The sequence below is a fragment of the Jaculus jaculus genome, chromosome 8 (genome assembly GCF_020740685.1).
Source record: "Jaculus jaculus isolate mJacJac1 chromosome 8, mJacJac1.mat.Y.cur, whole genome shotgun sequence".
In the NCBI taxonomy this organism is placed as follows: domain Eukaryota; kingdom Metazoa; phylum Chordata; class Mammalia; order Rodentia; family Dipodidae; genus Jaculus; species Jaculus jaculus.
Genome location: NC_059109.1, coordinates 59,064,459 through 59,087,475, shown reverse-complemented (window position 1 = coordinate 59,087,475; position 23,017 = coordinate 59,064,459). Strand labels below are relative to the sequence as shown.

General features: G+C 38.5%; 1 protein-coding gene across 1 annotated transcript; it reads left to right on the top strand.

Moving 5' to 3' along the window:
* Positions 1-2,472: 2,472 nt before the first annotated feature.
* On the top strand, positions 2,473-3,904 carry LOC101616818 (rho GTPase-activating protein 11A-like; the record flags this gene model as incomplete). Its single annotated transcript, XM_045157002.1, has 1 exon — positions 2,473-3,904. A coding segment is annotated over one exon (1,398 nt), but the record flags the coding sequence as incomplete, so codon positions are not given.
* Positions 3,905-23,017: the final 19,113 nt, after the last annotated feature.

The window sequence follows — 23,017 nt, the reverse complement described above, 5'->3', positions numbered from 1 at the left end:
TCAGACTCCTAAAAAAGACCAAAGGCACCATGTATGCAATACAAATTATGAGCATAGAGAAGGAGAAAAACTCTAGCAGATGACATAGAAAATATTTCTAATAAATTTATAAAAGAAAATTTCCCAAATCTAGGGGAAAAGATGTGTGACCAGGTACAAGTGCCATATAGCACACCAAATAGACAGTACCATAAAGAAATTTCCTACATTGGATAATCAAGACTAAATGCTCCAAAAAAAGAAAGAGTAGTAAAAGTCACAAAAGAAAAACATCTCATCACATAAAAGGCAAGCCCATCAGAATAACAGCAAATTTTTAATAGAAACTAAAAGCAAGAAGGGCTAAGAATGATGTATTTCTAGTGTTAAAAAGCCATAGCTTCTGATCCAAACTACTATAGATACAAAAATTATTTCTCATGAAGCCTCCACTGTTCTTTCTATAAAGGTGCCTATCAAAAAGCATCTAAGTATCTACATTTTGCCCCTTTGATACATACTGCTTTCACTCTTAGAGAATCTGCTTTTCACAGATGGCAGCAAATACAGTAGAGACCCAAGACCCACCAATATGACAAGAAAAGAAAACCAATTACATAGCACGAGACAAGTTATCTCCATCACATCTGCCAGAGCACAGAAAACATTACAAAGAAATAGATTGATGAATTATGAGTTTTGCACTCACTTGCTAGCCTGAGAAACTCCTCCAGGGAGATGGAAGTAGACACCGAGGAGACTCAAAACTCATCAAAACAAAATCAGAGTCTGCTGAGAGCTTAACACTCAAGAAGGATTATAACATGCCTCCAAGTCTCAGAAAACGTTGATAAAGATGGCATGGAAGAATGGAAGAGCCACAGTATAGAAGGTGTCTTCTGAGGCATTGCCCCTTCCCCACAGACTGACTTATGCATTCATGACTACACAGTGAATACTGATGACCCCGTTGAGGACCATGCCAATTGAAATGGGAATGGGGAAGAGAGAATATAGAATAACCTGCTGGCAATACAAAGTCTGATGGCCCAAATTCAATTCCCTGGTACCCACATAGAGCCAGAAGCACAAAGTGGCACATGTATCTGGAGTTTATTTGCAGTGACAGGAGGCCCTGACTCACCCATATTTACTCTCTTTCTGTATGCCTCTCTCTCTCACTCTCATATAAAGTTTAAAAAAATATTTTTTGTCTATTTTTTATTTATTTATTTGAGAGCAACAGACAGAAAGAGAAAGAGACAGAGAGAAGAGCATGGGCACACCAGGGCTTCCAACCACTGCAAACGAATTCCAGATGTGTGCCCCTTGTGCATCTGGATAATGTGGGTCCTGGGGAATTGAGCCTCAAACCAAGGTCCTTAAGCTTCACAGGCAAGCACTTAACCACTCATCCATCTCTCCAGCCCTAAAAAAAAAATTATTAAAAAATATCTTTCTATTCATGATCATGCAAGCAACACTAACTTAACTCAATGGGTTTTCTAAAGGGCAGTCAAGTAAGATGAAGATTAATGGGGAAGAAGAATGATGTTAATGGGAAGGGGGAAATAAAATCAAAATACATTATGTACATGTACAAAAATTTCAAAATAAATAAATAATTTAAAATACCAAACCCAAGAAAACAAATATCACAATCAATCAGTGGGCTATGAGTCTGAATATTTGAAATAATAGAGAGTACTCAAAAGAAATACAAGACCTTTTTTAAAACAGTGCTCAACAGGGCTGGAGAGATGGCTTAGCGCTTAAGCGCTTGCTTGTGAAGCCTAAGGATCCCAGTTCAAGGCTCAGTTCCCCAGGTCCCACGTTAGCCAGATGCACAAGGGGGCGCACGCGTCTGGAGTTCGTTTGCAGAGGCTGGAAGCCCCGGCGCGCCCATTCTCTCTCTCTCCCTCTATCTGTCTTTCTCTCTGTGTCTGTCGCTCTCAAATAAGTAAATAAAAAAAAAATTAAAGTGCTCAACATTCTTAGCTATCAGGGCAATAAATATGAAAACTATATTGAGATTTTATCTCACAGTAGTTAGAATGGCTATCTTTTAAATGACAAAAAATGCTAGAAAGGATGTGGGGAAAGGGAATTCTTATTCACTGTTAGTGGACACGAAAGCTGCTACAGCTAATATGTAAATCAGTGAGGAGGCTCCTCACAAAGATTTAGAAATACTACATATGTTCCAGCAATACCACTTCTGTGTTTCAAATCACGTGTGCTCCGCTATATCCTCCCCTCAAGATCTTCCTCTTTCCCTTAGTCCTTTTTGAACATCCTTGTATCTGCAGATACTGTAAGGTGCACACATGAGTTTGGAAATTTAAAGCTAGGATCTGCATTATAAGATATTATTACATGTGGGATTTGTCTTTCTGAACCTGTTGCCTCACTCAATATAATTTTTTCATTTCCATCCAGCTTTAGGCATATTTCATAATCTTTTTCTTTATACCCAAATAAAATTCAATTGTGCATATTACTGTTGAAAAGTCTCCAGCAATGTCCGGTGAACTCACCCCTTCCACTGCACATGGCCAGCCTGATAGTATTGCAATGGGAAGTTCCCTTAGTGGGGATGAAAGTAATGTGACTTCCGAGACCTTGGTCAAGATTCAGAAGGCATTTTCTGAGTCTGGAAATAATCTTCATGCATTGATAAATCACAGGCAGTCGTCAGTAACTATTATGGAGGAAGAAAAAATGAGTGAAACATGCTATATAAAAAATGACTCAGAGAAAAAGCTATTTAAAACTAACAATTTGACTGTGAGAGAATCAAAGGAAAATTATGAAAATGATGGTAAAGATGACATTTGTTTTCCAGAGGGAGACTTGTTACCACATCAAAGTCAAAACATTGGTAGAGAAGCACCTGTAAGATGTTACTCAAGTCAGATAAAGGTGGAACCTGAAAAAGATGTTCATTTGGTTATACCAAAAGATGACCTCTGCCAGCAAGCAGTCCCCAGGACTAAACAAGCTAAGGGACAGCAGTCTCTAGAAGATGAAGTAAATACTCAGTCAAAAGAGAATGAGAGCATGATTGCAGAGGATGTGGTGAAAAGTGCAGGCCCTCAGGAGACCAAGGCTGGGGCCTCTTCCTCACAGCAGAGTGCATGCACTGTAAGAATCACTTCAAAACCTAGGGCTGTGAGACTTGCTAAGCAGCAGTCCCTGGTGGACGAATGCAATAAAACAGTTCGTGAAAACTTACAAATGACGGAACACAGAAAGGTTTCAGATCACATACAGTGGTTTAATAAGCTTTCTTTAAATGAACCAAATAGAACAAAAGTGAAGTCACCTCTTAAATTCCAGCGTACTCCTGTCCGTCAGTCTGTCAGAAGAATTAACTCTTTGTTGGATTACAACAGACCACCTGGAAGGCAGAAGTTGGACCTTAGTGATGCTTCTTTGGTTAAATCAGTGAGCTGTGATAGTTCTCTTCCCTCATGTGTAGAAAGCACATCAAAAGATTCCTCTGTGCCGTGCACTCAGTCAGGTCTTGAACAGTCTACATTGTGTAGTCAGTTGCATGATGCAATTTCAAAATCAAACATGGACCTAACTTCTAAATCTTTCTTGAAAATGAAGAGGCACCCAGATGCTGTGCAGGGCTTTCTTGGGTCCACTAGAATTTGTAAAGAGGATGGCAAATGTGATGGCCGGATTAAGGTTCCCTTGGATGATCTGACTAATCATGACATAGTGAAAGCTGTGGTCAATAATAATACAGGCATTCCTCCCAGGATAAAAAATAAGGTTCTTAGGAAACCATCAGATAAAGAAAGGGTTTGGTACAAAGGTTCTCCAAAAAATCCTATAGGAAAGACTCAACTGCTACCATCAAGTAAGCCTGTAGACTTGTAATTACCAAATGTAGCTGGGCTTGGTGGCACTTTAATCCCAGAACTTGGGAGGCTGAGGTTAACTAGGACATTTGTTTTTCAGAGGGAGACCGTAAATTCAAGGCCTACCTGGGCTATACAGTTCCCGGTCAGCCTGGGCTAGAGTGAAACCCTGCCTCAAAACCCAAAAGGAAAAAAAAAAAAATTCTAATGTAATACTTGTCATTAATGTAATTGAAATTAGCTGCAAGTGATGTGACTTGCAGGATAATGACATGTTAGTTGGTAGCTTAGAGTGATTGTTAAGCAGCAGATTTTCTCTGAAACAATTTTATGCTGGAGCAACTTGAATTTTCATATTTGCACATATGACTGCTTTTTGCTTAATTATAGTATTTAAACCTAACTTTACTGTGATCTCTTAAAGCAAAGGTTATACTTATCTTTTAAAAGAAATTATTGACTGGATTTATAAAACATGATTTTTTAAGATAGCATGATTTTGTTGTTTTGTATGTGTGATAGGACGAGTTAGGTAGTTGTGCCTGTTATTCCTCCAGTCAGATGAGTTTTCTTTATAGAGCTCTCCAATGGAAGGGGCTAGCCCTGCAAATCTTATATTTGTCACCTTTATGATAGTCCTAGGAATTAATTTGCCTTGATGGTATCCTAAATCTTCATTCCTATATGGGGCAGAGGAGTTTAGTTAGTATCTGTTACACTGTTTTCACTTGAATGAAGAGAAGAGCAATGGTTAATGACGAAGCTGTGCTTGTATATTGTGATATAGATGTAACTGATTAGTTTTAAGACATACTGTTTTTAAAGGTAATCTTGTACAAATACATCTGAATCGATTTGTATCTTGGAAATGAAATTTTTAAGGAAGAATAATAAACTTGGAAAATTTGATCAAGGTGCTTGATTGTGGAGTTTGAATTGTGGATGTACCTCTGTATTTTACTTGGATAAAGAATCAAGCAGTTTTATCTTGTGCTTAATTATTATTTATTTAGCATACACATTAAAGATAACTTTTGGAAAATTAAAAAAAAAAAAGTCAAAACTCTCACTTGAGAACCAAGGTAGTCTCTCAATTGTGAGCCCTATACAATTAAAATACAAGTCACATACTTCCAACATATCATGGCATAGACTAAACATTCCCATTGCAAAAAGAAAGAAGTGGGCAGAACAAGGAAAGATTGGACCAGTAAAAGATAGAAAATCAGCAGGGCAATTATCAATTCATGCAGCTCTATGTCCAGCACCTGGGACACATGATGAAATCCTCTGGGTGCCAAAGGCAATTCTGACTTTCAAGAGCCACCTTTCTTTTGCAGCTTTCCCATATTCTTGGCATCTCTAACATCTGGGGTTTCCACCACAACCCACAGTTCATCTTCACAGCTCCATGTCATGATCCCCCATTACCTCCATGTAGGAAATTCAACCCTGTCTCATATCACCTAGCAGACACCTCCAGAACACTATTGGAATCCCATGACCCTCTCTTTCCTGTGTTTGCAATGCTTCCAAAATCAGTACAAGGTGGGCTGTCAAATGTTCTAATCCAAGGAGGATGAAGCTTGACATAGATGAGGAAGAAACTCACACCCCCTCTTTTCAAAAAACAAAAAGCCCTCTCTAATGCAGAGGAGCTGTCCCATTCTCAGTGGCACTAATATCTTCAACAATTGCAGCCGAGTGGCCTAAAACCAGTCCACATTTTTGTTCTGTGCCTAATTTTACGACTTTTATATGTTTCTGTTTTGTATCTTCCACCAATAAAAATACCAGTCCATTACTTTTCTAAAGATTCTTTGTCTATTTGTTTGTTTTGTTTGTTTCTTAAGAAAGACAGAAAAAGGCAGAGGGAATGGGCATGCCAGGACCACTAGCCACTGCAAACTCCAACACATGTATCACCTTGTGCATTTGGTTTATGTGAGAACTGTGTAACCAAACCTGGGACCTTAGGCTTTTCAGGCAAATTCCTTAACCACTAAGCAATCTCTTCAAGCCAATTCCATTACTTTTATTTATTTTTTTATTGTTTTTTAATTTTATTTATTTATTTTTATTAATTAGTTTTGGATCCAGCAAATACAGTCAGTTTGGTACCATTATTAGGCTCATCCATGACTTACCCCCTCCCCTTAGCCCCTCCTTGCATTGTGGAGTTAGCCCTCAGTTATGGGTTGGATAAATGTCTCTGCATATCATGACCCAACAAGTGGCCCTGACATTCTTTCCATCCCCTCTTCCACAAAATTTTCCTGAGCCATGTTGTGTTCCACATATGAGATCCACATATAAGAGAGAACATGCTGTGCTTAGCTTTCTGGGCCTGGGTTACCTTACTTAGTATAATCCTTTCCAGACCCATCCATTTTCCTGCAAATTTCATAACTTCACTTTTCTTTACTGCTGAATAGAACTCTATTCTATAAATGTGCCATATCTTCATTATCCACTCATCAGTTGAGGGACATCTAGACTGGTTCCATTTCCCAGCTATTATGAATTGAGAGGCAATAAACATGGTTGAGCAACATATTTCTAAGGAAATGATATGAATCCTTAGAATACATGCCTAGGAGTGCTATAGCTGGGTCATATGGTAGATCAATCTTTAGCTCTTTTAGGAACCTCCACACCGATTTCCACAATGGCTGGACCAGATTGCATTCCCACCAGCAGTGTAGAAGGGTTCCTCTTTTTCCACATCCTCACCAGCATTTATGATCATTTGTTTTCATGATGGTGGCCAATCTGACAGGAGTGAGATGGAATCTCAATGTACTTTTAATCTGCATTTCCCTGATGACTAGGGATGTGGAACATTTTTTTTTAATTAATTAGTTTTGTACTCAGTGAATACAGTCAGTTTGGTACCAATATTAGGCTCATCCATGACTTACCCCCTCCCCTTAGCCCCTTCTTGTTGAGGTATATGGATCATGCATTGTGGAGTTAGCGCTCAGTTATGGGTAGGATAAATGTCTCTGCATATCATGACCCAACAAGTGGCTCTGACATTCTTTTTGCCCCCTCTTCCACAAAATTTCCCTGAGCCATGCTGGGTTCATTTTTGGTCTGCTTCAGTGATGAAGTGTTGGGGGCCTCTGGGTCTCTGGCTCTCTGATTTGTTAGCAGTTGATCTTTCTCTGTGTTGATCTCCTTCACCCTTGTGCTGGTATCTGGTTCACCAGGAAAACAGCACCCTTGCTTGTTTCACCAATTTTTCTTAGTTTTAGCCAGGGCCCTTTTGAAGTATGATGGGGTGGCTCTCTCCTTAGGATCTACATCTATCTGAAAAAGAGAAGCAGATTCTCCAATGGAGAGTAAGTTAGCAACAGGACTAATGAGATAACCCTTACTTTTTTATAGAGAGTTTAATAGTTGTAGGCCCTCTTTTAGCCCACGATTAATGGTAACTTGATAATGGAGAATGGACTTATGTTTGGATATGGTTCTGACTTGTTTCCCAGTTCCAGCTATGGGTCTCATACCGCTGAGGGGATCAGTTAGGCAAATCAAGAGCAGTTGGTTCTTCACCATGGCTGTGTGCCACTATTAACTTGTGTGGGCATCACAACAGGTTATTTGCTGCTAAGTAGGTTAGATTCTTGAACAGATATTGGTTATTTTCCTCCAGTCACCCATGTAGCACCTTCTGGCACTAGATGCACTGATTGTCTGGGGACTAACTCTCTCCCAGCTTCCAGCCATGCCATTCCATTTCACCTGTTAACCACATACAGTGTCTTCAGCAGTAGGGTCTTGCCACTAACCTGTTGTGGGTCATCAAGTACTGGGACAGAAATCTGTCTTTCATTTAGGAAAGCTTGTAGGTCTCTCTGATCAAAAGCTCATTGTGGATAATAGCCACATGCTGGTACTGGGAGTTATAGGTCAGTGCCCACTAGAAGAAAAAGATAACTAATATACAAGAATTACAGAGAAGAGAGAGAAAGAGAAAGAGAGAAGGGGGGAGAGGGAGGGAGGGAAGCTGTAGAAGATTACGGTTGGTCTTCATCATACCCTCTCCAGTGTCTTGTGTCTCAGGTGTTCCCTCTAAGGGCCTGGTGAAGGTTCCGCCATTTGTTCTGCCTTTTAGGGAGTAGAATTTTATGGTACCATTGCCGTTTGGGTCTAGATGGAAAAACCAAGTCCATTACTTTTAAACTGAACGTTGCTCAAGTTCTCAAGACTCGGACAGAATGCAGCTATCTTCCTTGTCAAAATACCTCATGAACTGCTTCTAACCATAACCCTAACAAAATCCTTTTGTACCTCTAAAACTTCATAAACTGAGCCTTGGTATTCCATGGTTCTCTATGCATTTTGGCCTTTTAAATTTTCACTAGAATGGCCCATTAAGCTTTGCCCACAGCATTGTAAAGATTCCTTCCATATTCCTCAACAACCAAGTATCACACTTGTCACATCAGCACAAAGGAAGCAGCAAGGAAGGTCTAGCGGGCATTTGCAAGTGGATCTGGATTATAAAATCACAAGGCCTACTGCCAGTGACACAGCTCCTCCATCAAAGCTCCATCTCCCAAAGCCACCACCTGAGGACTTAGTATGAGACTTAGTCACAAACACATGAGACTATGGGGAACATTTCCCACTCAAACCACCACACTAGCATTCCTTGCTCTCCACTTTCTGACTGTGGATACAACATGATCTGCTGCCTAACACTCCTGCTTGAATGCTTCCCCAACCATGATAGCCTGTATTTTCTCTTACACCCTTCCTTCCTTTCTCCCCTCTTGATTTTGCCAGGTGTTTGATCACAGGTAATGAAAGTTGCTATGAGTGCATGAATTCAATGGCACTTCACATCCTGAAGGTAGTGTTTCAAAGCATTCCTCCCCATCCTTAGTCTCTTGCATTTGTTCTGTCCCTTCTTTTGCAATGTCCCCTGATCCTGTGTATAAGATTTTTAGTGTGTTGTTTAATTCAATTGACAAGTATTTTAATGAAAATTTTCTCGTCTCTTTTCATAAAGAACTTTTTCTAGTTTTACTTTTGTTGTGTCCTTTATCTGGTTCTGGCATAAGGACAATACTTTGATTGGCTTGGACATGTTTCTTCCCTTTCTATTATATAAAATACTTTGAAAAGCACTGGTGTTAGTTCTTCATTGATGTTCTGATAGAATACTCAGTGAATCCATTGGGGCTGTGTCTTTCTTGGTTGGGACATCCATTTTTAATGTGTCATCTCATTATTTATCATATATCTACTTAGGTTGTATGCATCCTCTGGGTGCAATTTTAGTCAGTTATATATTTCTAAAAATATAGTCATTCTTATAAATTTTCAAATATATTGGAATATAAATTTTCAGAATATTCCCTAAAGATTCTCTGAATTACAGTAGTATCTGTTGTAGTATCTATCATGATGTCCCTATTTATCTCTAATTTTATTGATTTGGCTCTTCTCTCTCTTTCAGGTATCTTGTCAGGTTTTGATCACAGGTAATGACAGTTGCTGTGAGCTCATAACAGCAATGGCCACTTCATTTATATTATTTATCTTGTTTACCTTTTCAAAGATACAACTCTATTTCATATGTGAAACCTAGATTCAAACATACATGATATATTTCATGTCACATATATATGACATGAAAGTAGAAGAATGACTATCTCATATGTCACAGTCAGCCTTACGTTTATGGGCTGACTGTGACATATGAGATAGTCATGTTCATTGCAAGAGACAAATAACCAGAAATTTTGGTTAAAATTACATGGAAAGGCATTTCTTGGGATCTACATAAATACAGGCAGTGGCAGTCACTGATAATTGGCTGCTGAAATTAGTATCTGCTTTGTTCATTACATTAGAAGGGTCCTAGATATTGCTGAAGACTACACATACTTGGGATGCAAGGTCACTGAAAAATCTTGCTGGAGCTGAGCTGAAAATCTCTGTATAGACCAGCTGACAGAAAGCTGAAATAAGCTACTCTGTATGCAGTTCCATGAAAGAGAGAGAAATCACCAGTGAAAATAACAGTGAATACTTCAAGACTTAAATTTGGCCAGCCAGGCCAAATGAGACAACAGGTACAATAGCGGGATGTCTGTTATGGGGCAACCAACTGCTTTCTAATTGACTGGAGGCCCACCCAAGGGAGGGAATACATGCCTGATACTGAAAACCTATGACAGGGGAAGTCATGAGCTCTAGGGGTGTAATGTCTGCTGCTGTATGGCTGAATGTATATACTATGCTCACCAAACTGTCCAGTAAGCACTTCTCTTTATGTTCATTCCCACATATTAATGTCCTCTCACTTTTGATTAGAGAAGCTTCTCTTTTCAGATGGCAACGACCTTAGAATGACTCAGAATGCACCATAGTGCTAAGAAGAACTGACAGAGGAATGCTCAGCACTAAAACATCTCTATCACACCTTCCAAGGCTCAGGGTCTATTGTGGAAGGAGTGGTGAAAATAATGTAAGAGCCAAAGGAAGGCTAGGACTGTTTACAATGTGTTCCTCCAGACACAAAATGGCCTGGATATGCATGACCTCGCAGTGCCTTACACTACCTACACAAGACCACCATAATAGTAGGAAAAGATAATGACATCAAAATAAGAGAGACTGATTGAGAGGGGAGGGGTATGATTGAGAGTGGAGTTGCAAAGGGGAAGTGAGGGGGAAATTACCATGGTTTATTGTCTATAATTATGGAAGTTGTCAATAAAAAAACTTAATTTTTTTTTTTTTTTTTTTTTTTTTTTTTGGTTTTTCAAGGTAGGGACTCACTCTGGTCCAGGCTGACTTGGAATTAACTCTGTCATCTCAGGGTGGCCTTGAACTCATGGCGATCCTCCTACCTCTGCCTCCCGAGTGCTGGAACTAAAGGCGTGGGCCACCACACCTGGCTTATTTTTATTTATTTATTTATTTGAGAGCAACAAAGGCAGAAAGAAGGAGAGAGAGAGAGAGACAGAATGGGTACACCAGGGCCTCCAGCCACTGAGAACGAACTCCAGATGCATGTGCCCCCTTGTGCATCTGGCTAACGTGGGTCCTGGGGAATTGAATATGAGACAATTTGTGCATGTGGCTTTACATGGGTACTGGGGAATTGAACCTGGGTCATTAGGCTTTGCAGGCAACTGCCCTAACTGCTGAGCCATCTCTCCAGTCCTCATCTTGTTTTTGATGTGTACTTTCTGGAGTCCCAAATATGATGAATATCAGGTGTTTTTCTTAGACTGTTTTATATGTCACATGGTGCAAGGCATGTAAGCAATCTTTCAAAGGTAGGAGCTTCACACCAAGGTCTCCTGCCAAGGCTGCCTTTCCTGCTCTGCTATTATTTATTTAGCAATCACTTAAACACAACAGAATTACTTTCTTATTTTATTTATATATTTATTTTGCTCTCTTTGTACAGAAATTTCCTTACTTTCATGTCATTAAAGTCTTTGATGACTTCATCATTCTCCATAACCACAGATGCCATGGTGCCCAAGGCTACCGCTGTAGAATCAGCTTGGGCTCTGGTTATCTGGTAGAGAAAGAAAAGGCAGATAAATACAAAATTGACTGAAAAAATCTCAATATAGAATATGGACTGTCTCCACTGTTAAGGATCTTTTAAAATACTATCCCTCCCATTTTCATTCCTCATTTCCAACACACTTGAGGCTACATGTAGTCTAGATGTATCAGACAAAGCACATTTACTTTTTTATTTATTTATTTATTTATTTATTTATTTTACTTCTCACAATTTTTATTAACATTTTCCATGATTATAAAAAATATTCCATGGTAATATGCTCCCTCCGCAACCCCCCCCCCCGCAATTTACCCTTTGAAATACCATTTTCCATCATATTACCTCCCCATCTCAATCATTGTACTTACATATATACAATACCAACCTATTAAGTACCCTCCTCCCTTCCTTTCTCTTCCCTTTATGTCTCCTTTTTAACTTACAGGCCTCTGCTACTGAGTTTTATCCTTCTCATGCAGAAGCACAATCATCTGTAGCTAAGATCCACATGTGAGGGAGAACATGTGGCGCTTGGCTTTCTGCTTTCTGGGCCTGGATTATCTCACTTAGTATAGTCCTTCCCAGATCCATCCATTTCTCTGCAAATTTCATAACTTCATCTTTATTTACTGCTGAGTAGAACTCCATTGTTAAATGTGCCACATCTTCATTATCCACTCATCAGTTGAGGGACATCTAGGATGGTTCCATTTCTCAGGTACTATAAATTGAGTGGCAATAAACATTGTTGAGTATGTACTTCTAAGGAAATGAGATGAGTCCTTTGGATATGTGTCTAGGAGTGCTATAACTGGGTCATAGGTAGATCAATCTTCAGCTGTTTTAGAAACCTCCACACTGATTTCCACAATGGCTGGACCACAATGCATTCCCACCAGCAGTGTAGAAGGGTTCCTGTTTTTCCACATCCCCACCAACTTTATGATCACTTCTTTCATGATGGAAGCGAATCTGACAGGAGAGAGATGGAATCTCAATGTAGTTTTGATCTGCATTTCCCTGATGACTAGTGATGTAGGACATTTTTTTTTCCTTTGATAATGCTCTATTTAGCTCCATAGTCCATTTTTTGATTGGCTTGTTTGATTCCTTATTATTTAACTTTTTGAGTTCTTTGTGTATCCTAGATATTAATCCTCTATCAGATATATAGCTGGCAAATATTTTTTCCCATTCTGTAGGTTGCCTCTTTGCTCTTTTCTCTGTGTCCTTTGCAGTATAAAATCTGTGTAATTTTGTGAGATCCCAGTGATTAATCTGTGATTTTATTGCCTGAGCAACTGGGGTTGTGTTCAGAAAGTCTTTGCCAAGACCAATATGTTGAAGGGTTTCCCCTACTTTATCCTCTAGCAGTTTCAGAGTTTCAGGTCTGATGTTAAGGTCTTTAATCCATTTGGACTTAATTCTTGTGCATGGCAAGAGAGAAGAATCTATTTTCATCCTTCTGCAGATATATATCCAGTTTTCCCAACACCATTTGCTGTAGAGGCTGTCTTCTCCAATGAGTATTTTTGGCATTTTTATCAAATATCAGGTGGCTATAGCTACCTGGACTTACATCTGGGTCCTCTATTCTGTTCCACTGATCTACATGTCTCTTTTTGTGCCAGTACCACCCTGTTTTTGTTAATATGGCTCTGTAATATAGGTTGAAATCAGGTATGGTGATACCACCATTCTTATTTTTGTTGCTCAGTATTATTTTAGATATTCAAGTTTTTTTTGTGATTCCAAATGAATTTTTGGATTGTTTTTTCTATTTCCATGAAGAATGCCTTTGTAATTTTGATAGGGATTGCATTAAATGTGTAGATTGCTTTAGGTAAGATTGCCATTTTCACAATATTGATTCTTCCAATCCAGGAACAAGGGATGTTTCTCCACTTTCTAGTGTCTTCTGCAATTTCTGTCTTAAGTGTTTTAAAGTTCTCATTGTAGAGATTCTTTACTTCCTTGGTTAGGTTTATTCCAAGGTACTTTTTTTTTTTTTTTGATGCAATTGTGAATGGGAGTGATTTTCTGATTTCATCCTCTGTGTGTTTGTTGTTAGCATATATGAAGGCTACTGATTTCTGTGTATTTATTTTGTATCCTGCTACATGGCTGTAGGTTTTGATCAGCTCTAACACTTTGCTAGTAGAGGTTTTAGAGTCCTTTATGTTTAGAATCATGTCATCTGAAAATAATGATAACTTGATCTCTTCCATTCCAGTTTGTATTCCTTTTATGTGTGTCTCTTGTCTTATTGCTATGGCTAAGACTTCCAAAACTATATTAAATAAAAGTGGGGACAGTGGACACCCTTGTCTTGTTCCTGATTTTAGTGGAAAAGCTTCCAGTTTTTCCCCATTTAGTAATATGTTGGCTGTAGGCTTGTCATAAATAGGTAGGCTTGTCATAAATAGCTTTTATTATATTGAGATATGTTCCTTCTATTCCCAGTCTCTGTAGGACTTTTATCATGAAGGAATGTTGGATTTTGTCGAAGCTTTCTCTGCGTCTAATGAGAAGATCATGTGATTTTTGTCCTTTAACCAATTTATATAATGTATTACATTTATAGATTTGCATAAATTGAGCCATCCCTGAATTTCTAGGACAAAGCATACTTGGTCAGGGTGAATGACATTTTTGATATATTCTTGTATTCTGTTTGCCAATATTTTGTTGAGAATTTTTGCATCTATGTTCATGAGGGGATTGGTCTGTAATTTTCTTTCTTTCTTTTTTTTTTTTTTTTCTATCTTTGCCTGGTTTTGGTATCAGGGTGATGATGGGTCCATAGAAGGGGTTTTGTAGAATTCCTTCTGTTTCTATTTCCTGGAAAATCTTAAGAAGCAATGGTGTTAGCTCTTCCTTAAAGGTCTGGTAAAATTCAGCAGTAAAACCATCTGGGCCTGGGCTTTTTTTTGTTGTTGGGAGATTTTTGATGACTGTTCTGATCTCCATGCTTGTTATAGGTCTATTTAAGTGATTAATCTCATCTTGATTTAATTTAGGTAGGTCATACAAATCAAGGAAATCATCCATTTCTTTCAGATTTTCATACTTTGTGGAGTATATGCTTTTATAGTATGTCCCTATGATTTTTGGAATTTCTCTGGAATCTGTTGTGTTGTTATCTCTTTTTTATTTCTGATATTATTAATTTGTGTCTCTTCTCTGTTTCTTTTGGTCAGATTTGCTAAGGGTTTTTCTTTTTTTTTTTTTCCTTTGATTTATTAGTTTTCTTTTCATCAAATACAGGCAGTTTGGTACCATTGTTTAGGCTCATCTATGATCTACCCCCTCCTATTAGACCCTCCTTGTTGATGTAAATGGGTCGTGCATTGTGGAGTTAGTCCCCAGTTATTGGTATGCTAAATGTCTCTGCAAATCATGACCCAACATGTGACTCTGACATTCTTCCGCCCCCTCTTCTGCAAAATTTCCCTGAGCCATGTTGGGTTCATTTTTGGTCTGCTTCAGTGCTGAGGTGTGCTAAGGGTTTTTCGATCCTCTTTATCCTTTCAAAGAACCAACACTTTGTTTCATTAATTCTTTGACTTTTTATATCTATTTCATTATTTCTACCGTAATCTTTATTATTTCATCCCGTCTACTAATTTTTGGTTTGCCTTGTTCTTCTTTTTCCAAGGCTTTAAGGTGAAGCATTAGGTTGTTTACTTGCAAAATGTCTAATTTCTTAATATAGGCACTTAAGGCTATAAATTTACCTCTTAGAACTGCCTTCAATGTGTCCCAGAGATTTTGGTATGTTGCGTTCTCATTATCATTTCACTCTATAAATTTTTTGATTTCCTTCTTGATTTCTTCCTTGACCCATTCATCATTTAGTAGTGTGTTGTATAGTTTCCATGATTTTGTGTATGCTCTATAGCCTTTCTTGCTACTGATTTGTAGTTTAATACCATTGTGGTCAGATAAAATGCAAGGAATTATTTCAATTTTCCTGAATTTGTTAAGATTTGCTTTGTGTACCAATATATGGTCTATTTTAGAGAATGTTCCATGTGCTACTGAAAAGAATGTATATTCTACAGCCTTTGGATGAAATGTCCTGTATATATCTGTTAGGTCCATTCCTTCTATGACCTCATTTAGTCCAGATGCCTCTCTGTTTATTTTTTCTGGGGATGACCTGTCAATTGATGAGAGTGGGGTATTAAAGTCACCCACCACCACTGTGTTTGGTATTATCTGTGACCTTAGTTCTAATAGTGTTTGTTTGATGAATTTGGGACCCCCCATGTTAGGTGCATATATGTTTAGGATTGTAATGTCCTCCTGTTGGAGTGTGCCCTTAATCAATGTAAAGTGACCTTCCTTAACTTTCTTGACTAATGTTGAATTAAAGTCTACCTTGTCAGATATTAGGATAGCAATCCCTGCTTGTTTTCTAGGCCCATTTTCTTGAAACACCATTTTCAAACCTTTCACCCTAAGATAATGTCTACCCTTTGTAGAAAGGTGAGTTTCTGGGAGACAACAAATTGTAGGATCCTGCTTTTTAACCCCGTCTGAAAACCTATGTCTTTTGGTTGGGGCATTGAGGCCATTGATATTAAGAGATATTATTGAAAGGTGTGTATTTATGTTTGCCATTTTTTTGTGTGTGTGGTTCTGGTTCTACCATTGCTCTCTTGTGTTAACTAGTGTTTGAGTATTGCTTGTTTTTTCCAGGTTCCTTATATGTGTGCTTTTCCTTTTCTTCAGCATGGAGGATTCTATCAAGTATTTTCTGGTAGAGCTGGTTTTATATTTAAATACTCCTTTAACCTGCTTTATTCATGGAATATCTTTATTTCTCCGTCTATTTGAATGGATAGCTTTGCAGGATAAATTAACCTTGGTTGACAGTCGTTATCTTTCAGAACTTGGACTATATCACTCCAAGCTCTTCTGGCTTTTAAAGTTTGTGTTGAATAATCTGCTGTAATCCTGTTGGGTTTGCCTTTGTAGGTAACTTGATTTTTCTGTCTAACTGCTTTCAATATTTTTTCTTTGGTTTGTGTGTTTATTGTTTGATTAAGATATGGCAAGGAGAGGTTCTTTCCAGGTTTTGTTTGGCTGGTGTTCTAAAGGCTTCCTGTATCTGCATTGGCACCTCTTTCCCAGTTTGGGGGAAGTTTTCTTCTGTGATTTTGTTGAAGACACCTACTGTGCCTTTGGAGTGGAATTCTTCTCCTTCTACTATGCCCTGAACTTTTATATTTGATCTTTTCATAGTGTCCCGAATATCTTGAAATTCCCAGTAATACTTTTCTATAAGTTTTTCTTTCTCTTTGCTGGACTATATTAGATCTGCCACCTGGTTTTCTAGCTTAGATATTCTGTCCTCTCCTTCATCCATTCTACTGGTGAGATTTTCTACAGAGGTTTTTATTTCATTAACTGTATTCTTTATTGCTAGTAGTTCTTATTGGTTTTTCTTTGTTATTTCTATTTCCTTATTTATGTCTTGTATTACCTTCTTTATATCATTAAATTGCTGTCCTGTGTCTTCTTGATTTCCTCTTTGATTTCTTCTTTGATTCCTTTGATTTTTTTCTTTGACTTCTTTGAACATATTTACAATCATTCTTTTGAAATCTTTTTCAGCCATTTCCTTTAACTCTTTCTCACTGGAGGTCATTTCTGATGCATTAATACTGTTAGGTGGATTTATATTGTCTTGCTTTTTAGTGTTTCTTGTGTTATAATGTATATATTTTTGCATATTTGATTATGTTAATGCTTTGATTTTCTAGCTAGCTGTGTATTCTTAGCTGTATCAATTGATTTGATGTAATATATTTTCAGGGTAGGACCTTAAGGTGTTAGGTGTGGCTCTTAAGACTCTCAGAGTATCTACAAAGATGTTCTTAGGGGTTGAGTTTCCCTGCTATAGGAGTATTCAAGCAGGCTGAGTGGAATAAAATACAGGTAGATTCTAAAATTTAACTAAACACTGTACACATTCAATCAAAAACAGCCCCGAGTATGTATGCAAGAGTTGTTATTATAACGACCAGATCCTCTATGAACAAAGAGGTTAAGATTTCTAGTCTGTTGAGGGATCCAAGTCAGCTTGCGACCAAGTGAGACCCTTCCCTGGTGCAATCCCGGTTACCTTAGATGATTTTGGTCTCAGTCAAGTTGCTGGCTGTGTCGTTGGGCTGCTGTTCTGATTTCTGGAACTGGGCACTGGCTTTTCCTGTGGGGCAAACCATAGCTGACAACTGTGGCCCTGCAGAACAGCACCCCTGCTGCTGGTACCACTACTGCCACTGCTGGATCTGTCACCGCTGCTGCTAAAGCTGCCACTGCTGGTTCTGTCGCCACTGCTGCTGAAGCTGCTGCTGCTGGATCCACCACTGCTCCTGCCTCTGCTGCTGCTGTCGCTACCACTGCTGGAGCCACTGCTGCTGCCTCTGAAGCTGCTGTTGCTGCTGGATATGCACTGCTGTCGCTACTTCGTCCGCCCCTCCTGGGGCCGCTGTTGCCGGTGCCAGAGCCTCTGATGTTGCTGCCAGACTCTGCTCTTGCTTGGGTCCTGCTGTTGGCTCAAGTTGCCATGGCTGGGTCCCTGGACCACTGCTCTGTTCTCTGGAGCTCGGCACAGGCAGTGGGGGAGGGGAGGGAGCTACAGCTGCTCTAGTTCTCTCATTGTTCCACGTGTTCTTCTACCTTGTGATCTGCTCCTCTGTTGTTCACTGCTGCTCTCCCTTCATGTTTCTTGAGTTGCAGAGAGCTCCGGTGTGAGTGGAATTTCCCCTCACTTGGCTTTTCCTATGGCTCAAGCCGAGTCTGGCCACTTTCTGGTGCTCCACCACCATGGTTGGCAGATCTTCTAGGGCCACTTTTGCTGGCCTGTGTGGGCTCTGGATACTCTGGATCTCTTCGATCTCTTCTACTTCTCCACTGTCTTTTCAATTTCCTATACACCTCACTTTTTAGTAAAAGTGTGTATTTTGCTGAGTTTCTTCTTTTTATTTTTGGTCTTTTTGGCATGGTACCTATGCCGCCATCTTAACCTAAGTCCCAAAGCACATTTATCAAATGACGTAGCAGGTATAAGGATTCAGAAGACTTCTATGAAGTCAGATGTGAAAAAGTTTGGGTAAATGTAAAGTATGGCTCTCTCCTTATTAAAATGTTTTGCTATGCCTGGTGTGGTGGTGCACGCCTTTAATCCCAGCACTCAGAAGGCAGAGATTGGAGGATCTCTGTGAGTTTGAGGCCACCATGAGACTCCATAGTGAATTCCAGGTCAGTCTGGTTTAAAGTTAGACCCCTACCTTGAAAAACCAAAAACTAAAAAATGTTTTGCTTACAAAAAAATACATATTATGTAGTATGTGTGTGGTGTATTTAGATTAAATGTTATAATATGTATTGTATATAATATTATACATAACATGTGGATTATATTATATTAGAACCCATTAGTTTTTTTTTTTAATTTACTTACTCTCCCATTTATTATGTGTTTCCTTTATATTATTGTTACATAGCAGGTGTATATATTAGTTTTTTTGTATTCATTTTTTAATTTTTATTAAAGATGGACGTATTTAGTATGCAAACAACACATGTTGGTACCATCCTTTCCCTCCTCCTGGCACATTCTCTAAAGAGGTCTTCCTCTTTGGGGATGAAGGTCAACCCCATGGCGATTGTGGGTCATGCATTATGAAAGGGGAGAGGCAATGTCTTTGTGCAAAATGTCCCAACTTGTGGCTCTAACAGTCTTTCTACCCCCTCTTCCATAAAATTCCCTGAGCCATGCTGGGAGCATTTTAAGACTACTTTAGTGATGGGCACTCTGGAGCCTCTGGATCTCTGCTTTGAGTTGAGTGTCCTCAGTGTCTATCTCCTTCACCCTTGTGCTTATCTCAGATTCACTAAGAAAGCAGCACTCTTGCTCATTTCCCCTATTCCTCTGTGGTTTCAGCTGGGGCCCGCGTGGAGTGCACTAGGTTGTTTATCACCTCAGGTCCAGCTCCCTTCTGAAAAAGAGAAGCAGATTCGTGAACAGAGAGTGAAGTCATCACCAGTTAAATGGGATACCCATTATTAATTTAGAGACAATTTAAAGGGTATGAACTGTCAAGATTAGTGGGAGCTTGACAATGGAAAGCAGAATCATTATCTGGATATGATTCGGACTTGTTTTCCACTCCCAGATATAGTTTCCTTTCCACTGAGTAGATCTGTTAACCAATTCAAGAGCAGCTGGTTACCCACCATGGCTGTGTGCCACTACTGCACTTGTGTGAGCATCACGTCAGGTTGTTTGCTTCAGAGTCACTTAGACTTTATGACTTGCTTGGACAGATGTTGACCACTTTCCCCCAGTAGCTCATGTAGCACCTTCTATCACTAGATGGGCTAATTGTCTGGGGACTGGCTCTCTTCTGGATTACAGCCAGGTCTCTCCATAGAACCCATTAGTTTTCATTTAAAAAATTTTTAGACAATTTTCATACAAGAAGATAATGTAATTGATTATAATCCCCTCCCAATACTATCTTTTCTCCACATTCTTACTCATGTCTGTAATTTTATTCTTTTCCTCAAGATCATCATCATAATGTCTTTTAAAACCTTTTGACAATTTCCATAAACATAAACAATATCCCATGATCATAATCCCTTCCCACCATTCCCAAATCTCCCTCACTGACTCCCTTCTTCTTTCCAACTAGTCTCTCTTCTATCTTGCTGTAGGATGACTTCTTATCCTCTCCCATCATTCCTGTAGAAATCTTGATGAGTTCATTTTTGTGACGGTCTTGGGGAGGTAGTGCCTATCTAATGACATGTGGTATTTGTTATTAAACACTATATCTCCTCACTCCACCTTACACTCACTAGCCTCTAACAAGCCCTATGCTACATTCTGAATGACTTCCTTCTTTCAGCATTGACATGTGGATGATTATATGGTACTAATTTTTCTCTGTATGGTAGATTTCACCGAACACAATATCCTACACTACCACTATTTTTAGTAAAAATGGCAATTTTTCATTCCTCTTCATGGATAAATACTTCATTGTGTATATATTCTACATTTTAATTTCCTATGCATCCATATAACCATTGATGTGCATCTACATTAAATCCATATTGTAGCTGCTATGAATAATACAGCAAACAACATGGGCATGCAAGAATGAATCTTTTTGACATGCTAACATCATGTATATGCAGAATAAGATAATTAAATTACATAGTAATGTCTAAGGAACCTCCACAGTGTTCTGCAAAGTGACTATACTAATTTGCATTCCCATCCAAACTGTATGAGTTCCCTTTACTTCACATGACACCAGCCTTTGTTATCTTTCATCTTTGTGATACTAGCCATTCAAGTTGACCAATATACATTATTAAAATATTAATTAACTGTTGGCTAAATGCTGTGCAATGGAAACCAATCCTTGCATTTTTTTTTTTTTACCAGATTAGGTTAAAGGAATATGTTGTACTATATTGGAGTCCGACTGCTGTTCTTTATAGCACTTAACATGGGGTAATAATACCTGAAGAATGATGGTAATTATAGAAACAGTAAAAGAGCATAGCACTGTAGGGAAAAAAAATTATAAGAATGAATGAATTCTTCTAAAATATGGTCAAAGAAATTTGTTTGTTTAAAAACTTTATGGGCTGAAGAGATGGCTTAGCAGTTAAGGTATTTGCCAGAGAACAGTGAAGCCAAAGGAAACAGGTTCAATTTCCACATAAAGCCAGGTGCACAAGGTGGCACATGCATCTAGTGCTCATTTACAGAGGCTGAAGGTCCTGGCACACCCATATACTCCCTCCCTCTCTCTCTCTCTCAGTCTCTATCTGCTTCTGTCTCTCTCTCAAATAAATAAAATGAATAAAAATAAACATATAAAAGTAATGAGAGATCTGCTTCACAAATGACATGGAAAGTGAGGACCAATACATGAAAATTGTCCTCTGACTGCCACAACATGTACTGTGAACATGCATGCACCCACACCAAAACAAAACAAAACAAAAACACATTTGTGACATGACGATTCTTCTCCAGTAATGAGTACCTTATATGCTAACTGGATCTCCAGTGGAAACCCCTGTAGTCTATGGTCTGGAGTTTGAAGCCTTGTGGGACTGAAAAAACATCTAGAAATTCAAAATTGCAAAGTGAGTGATGGCTTGTGTACTATGATCCCTCTTTGCTGAGTCTTCACTAGTTAGTTCTAGAATAAAAACTAAATTCTCCTTTGAGTTCTATTTCCCAGGCTTTTTCCTAGGCTTTTGGGTTTCTCATAGTTGCCTCTATTGTCTCATTCTGAAGCAAAAGTATTTCTGAACACCATCCATCTATAAACTGCATTTCTTTTCCTGTTCTTTTGTCCTTTTTATTCCCTTGGTGAAAAGTCATCTGGACTCAGTGGGCCATACAAGTTTGCTAATTAGAAGCATTTTGACTTGAGAAAAACAACATAAGGCTTTTGGTTTGGAAAAGGCACTGGCCTCAGACAGAATGTGAAATGCTCCTCCTTTGAATCTAGAGAAATGCTCCTGCTTCAAGTACTACTGGGTAAAATGTTCACCAGTAAATGACTGAGTTTGGCAGAGAAGATACTGTGACCTATATATGGGTAGAGGACCTGATCCAATTATTGATCATAAATTATTTCCCTTTAATTTAGGACATAGTTTAATTCTTATTTGGCATGTATATGACATGTGTACTCCGCAAGAGGCAGGAAGAAGAGTATCAAATAAGCAGCTGCAAATATTATCCATGTAACTGGGGAGATTTTCTGGAAAATACTGCAATCTGGCTGTTCATTGAAGGTAGAATGTTGTTCACAAGAAACTTCCAGGAGGAGGTAACTGCTTGTTTTTATGGTTTCTATTCCATATTCCTTCTTCCCTATACTATATTTCCTTCTGATTTTTCATGGTAGATAAGTTTCCAACTTATACTTTCAGTTTATGGGTCTTATAAGGTTCCTGGTTTCTGTCACTTAGTTTTCAATATCATTTAAACTAAATCCATTCTATTTTTCTCTTTAGAAATTACAAACCTCATATAATTGAAGCTCCTCATTCATCTCCAAATCATTAGAAGGCTTTTGAAGAGAATAGATTTTGTTGTCTAACTCAGATAATACATATTTTAGGTTCCCCATATTTTTCTTTAAAAACAAAATTAGCATTTTTGTGTTTGAATGTGAATAATCATTTGTAGGATGCTAAGAAGATTTATCGATTTTCCTTGGTGTTTATTTTTTGGACACAATGCAGATCAGGAAGATGGTGGCCTGTACTAGACCTCAAATTCTCATAAAAATCTTTGTCATACATAACACAGATCTAAGTATGAGTGAAGTTTCAAAACAGGAATGGTAACATATAACTTTCTCTGGTTTGCCATGAGAGTAGGATGAAAGTGGAGAGACAACAGGAAGCATAACACAGGAACATGGACAAAAGAAATAAAATATGATGAGGACTGAATTTATATAAACCCAAGTAACTGCATGGAGTTCTTCATAGGAGTTTATCTTGAACTGCCTCAGTATGGAAATGCTTTATTTGAAACTTGTCTAAGAAGGATAATAATTCTTAA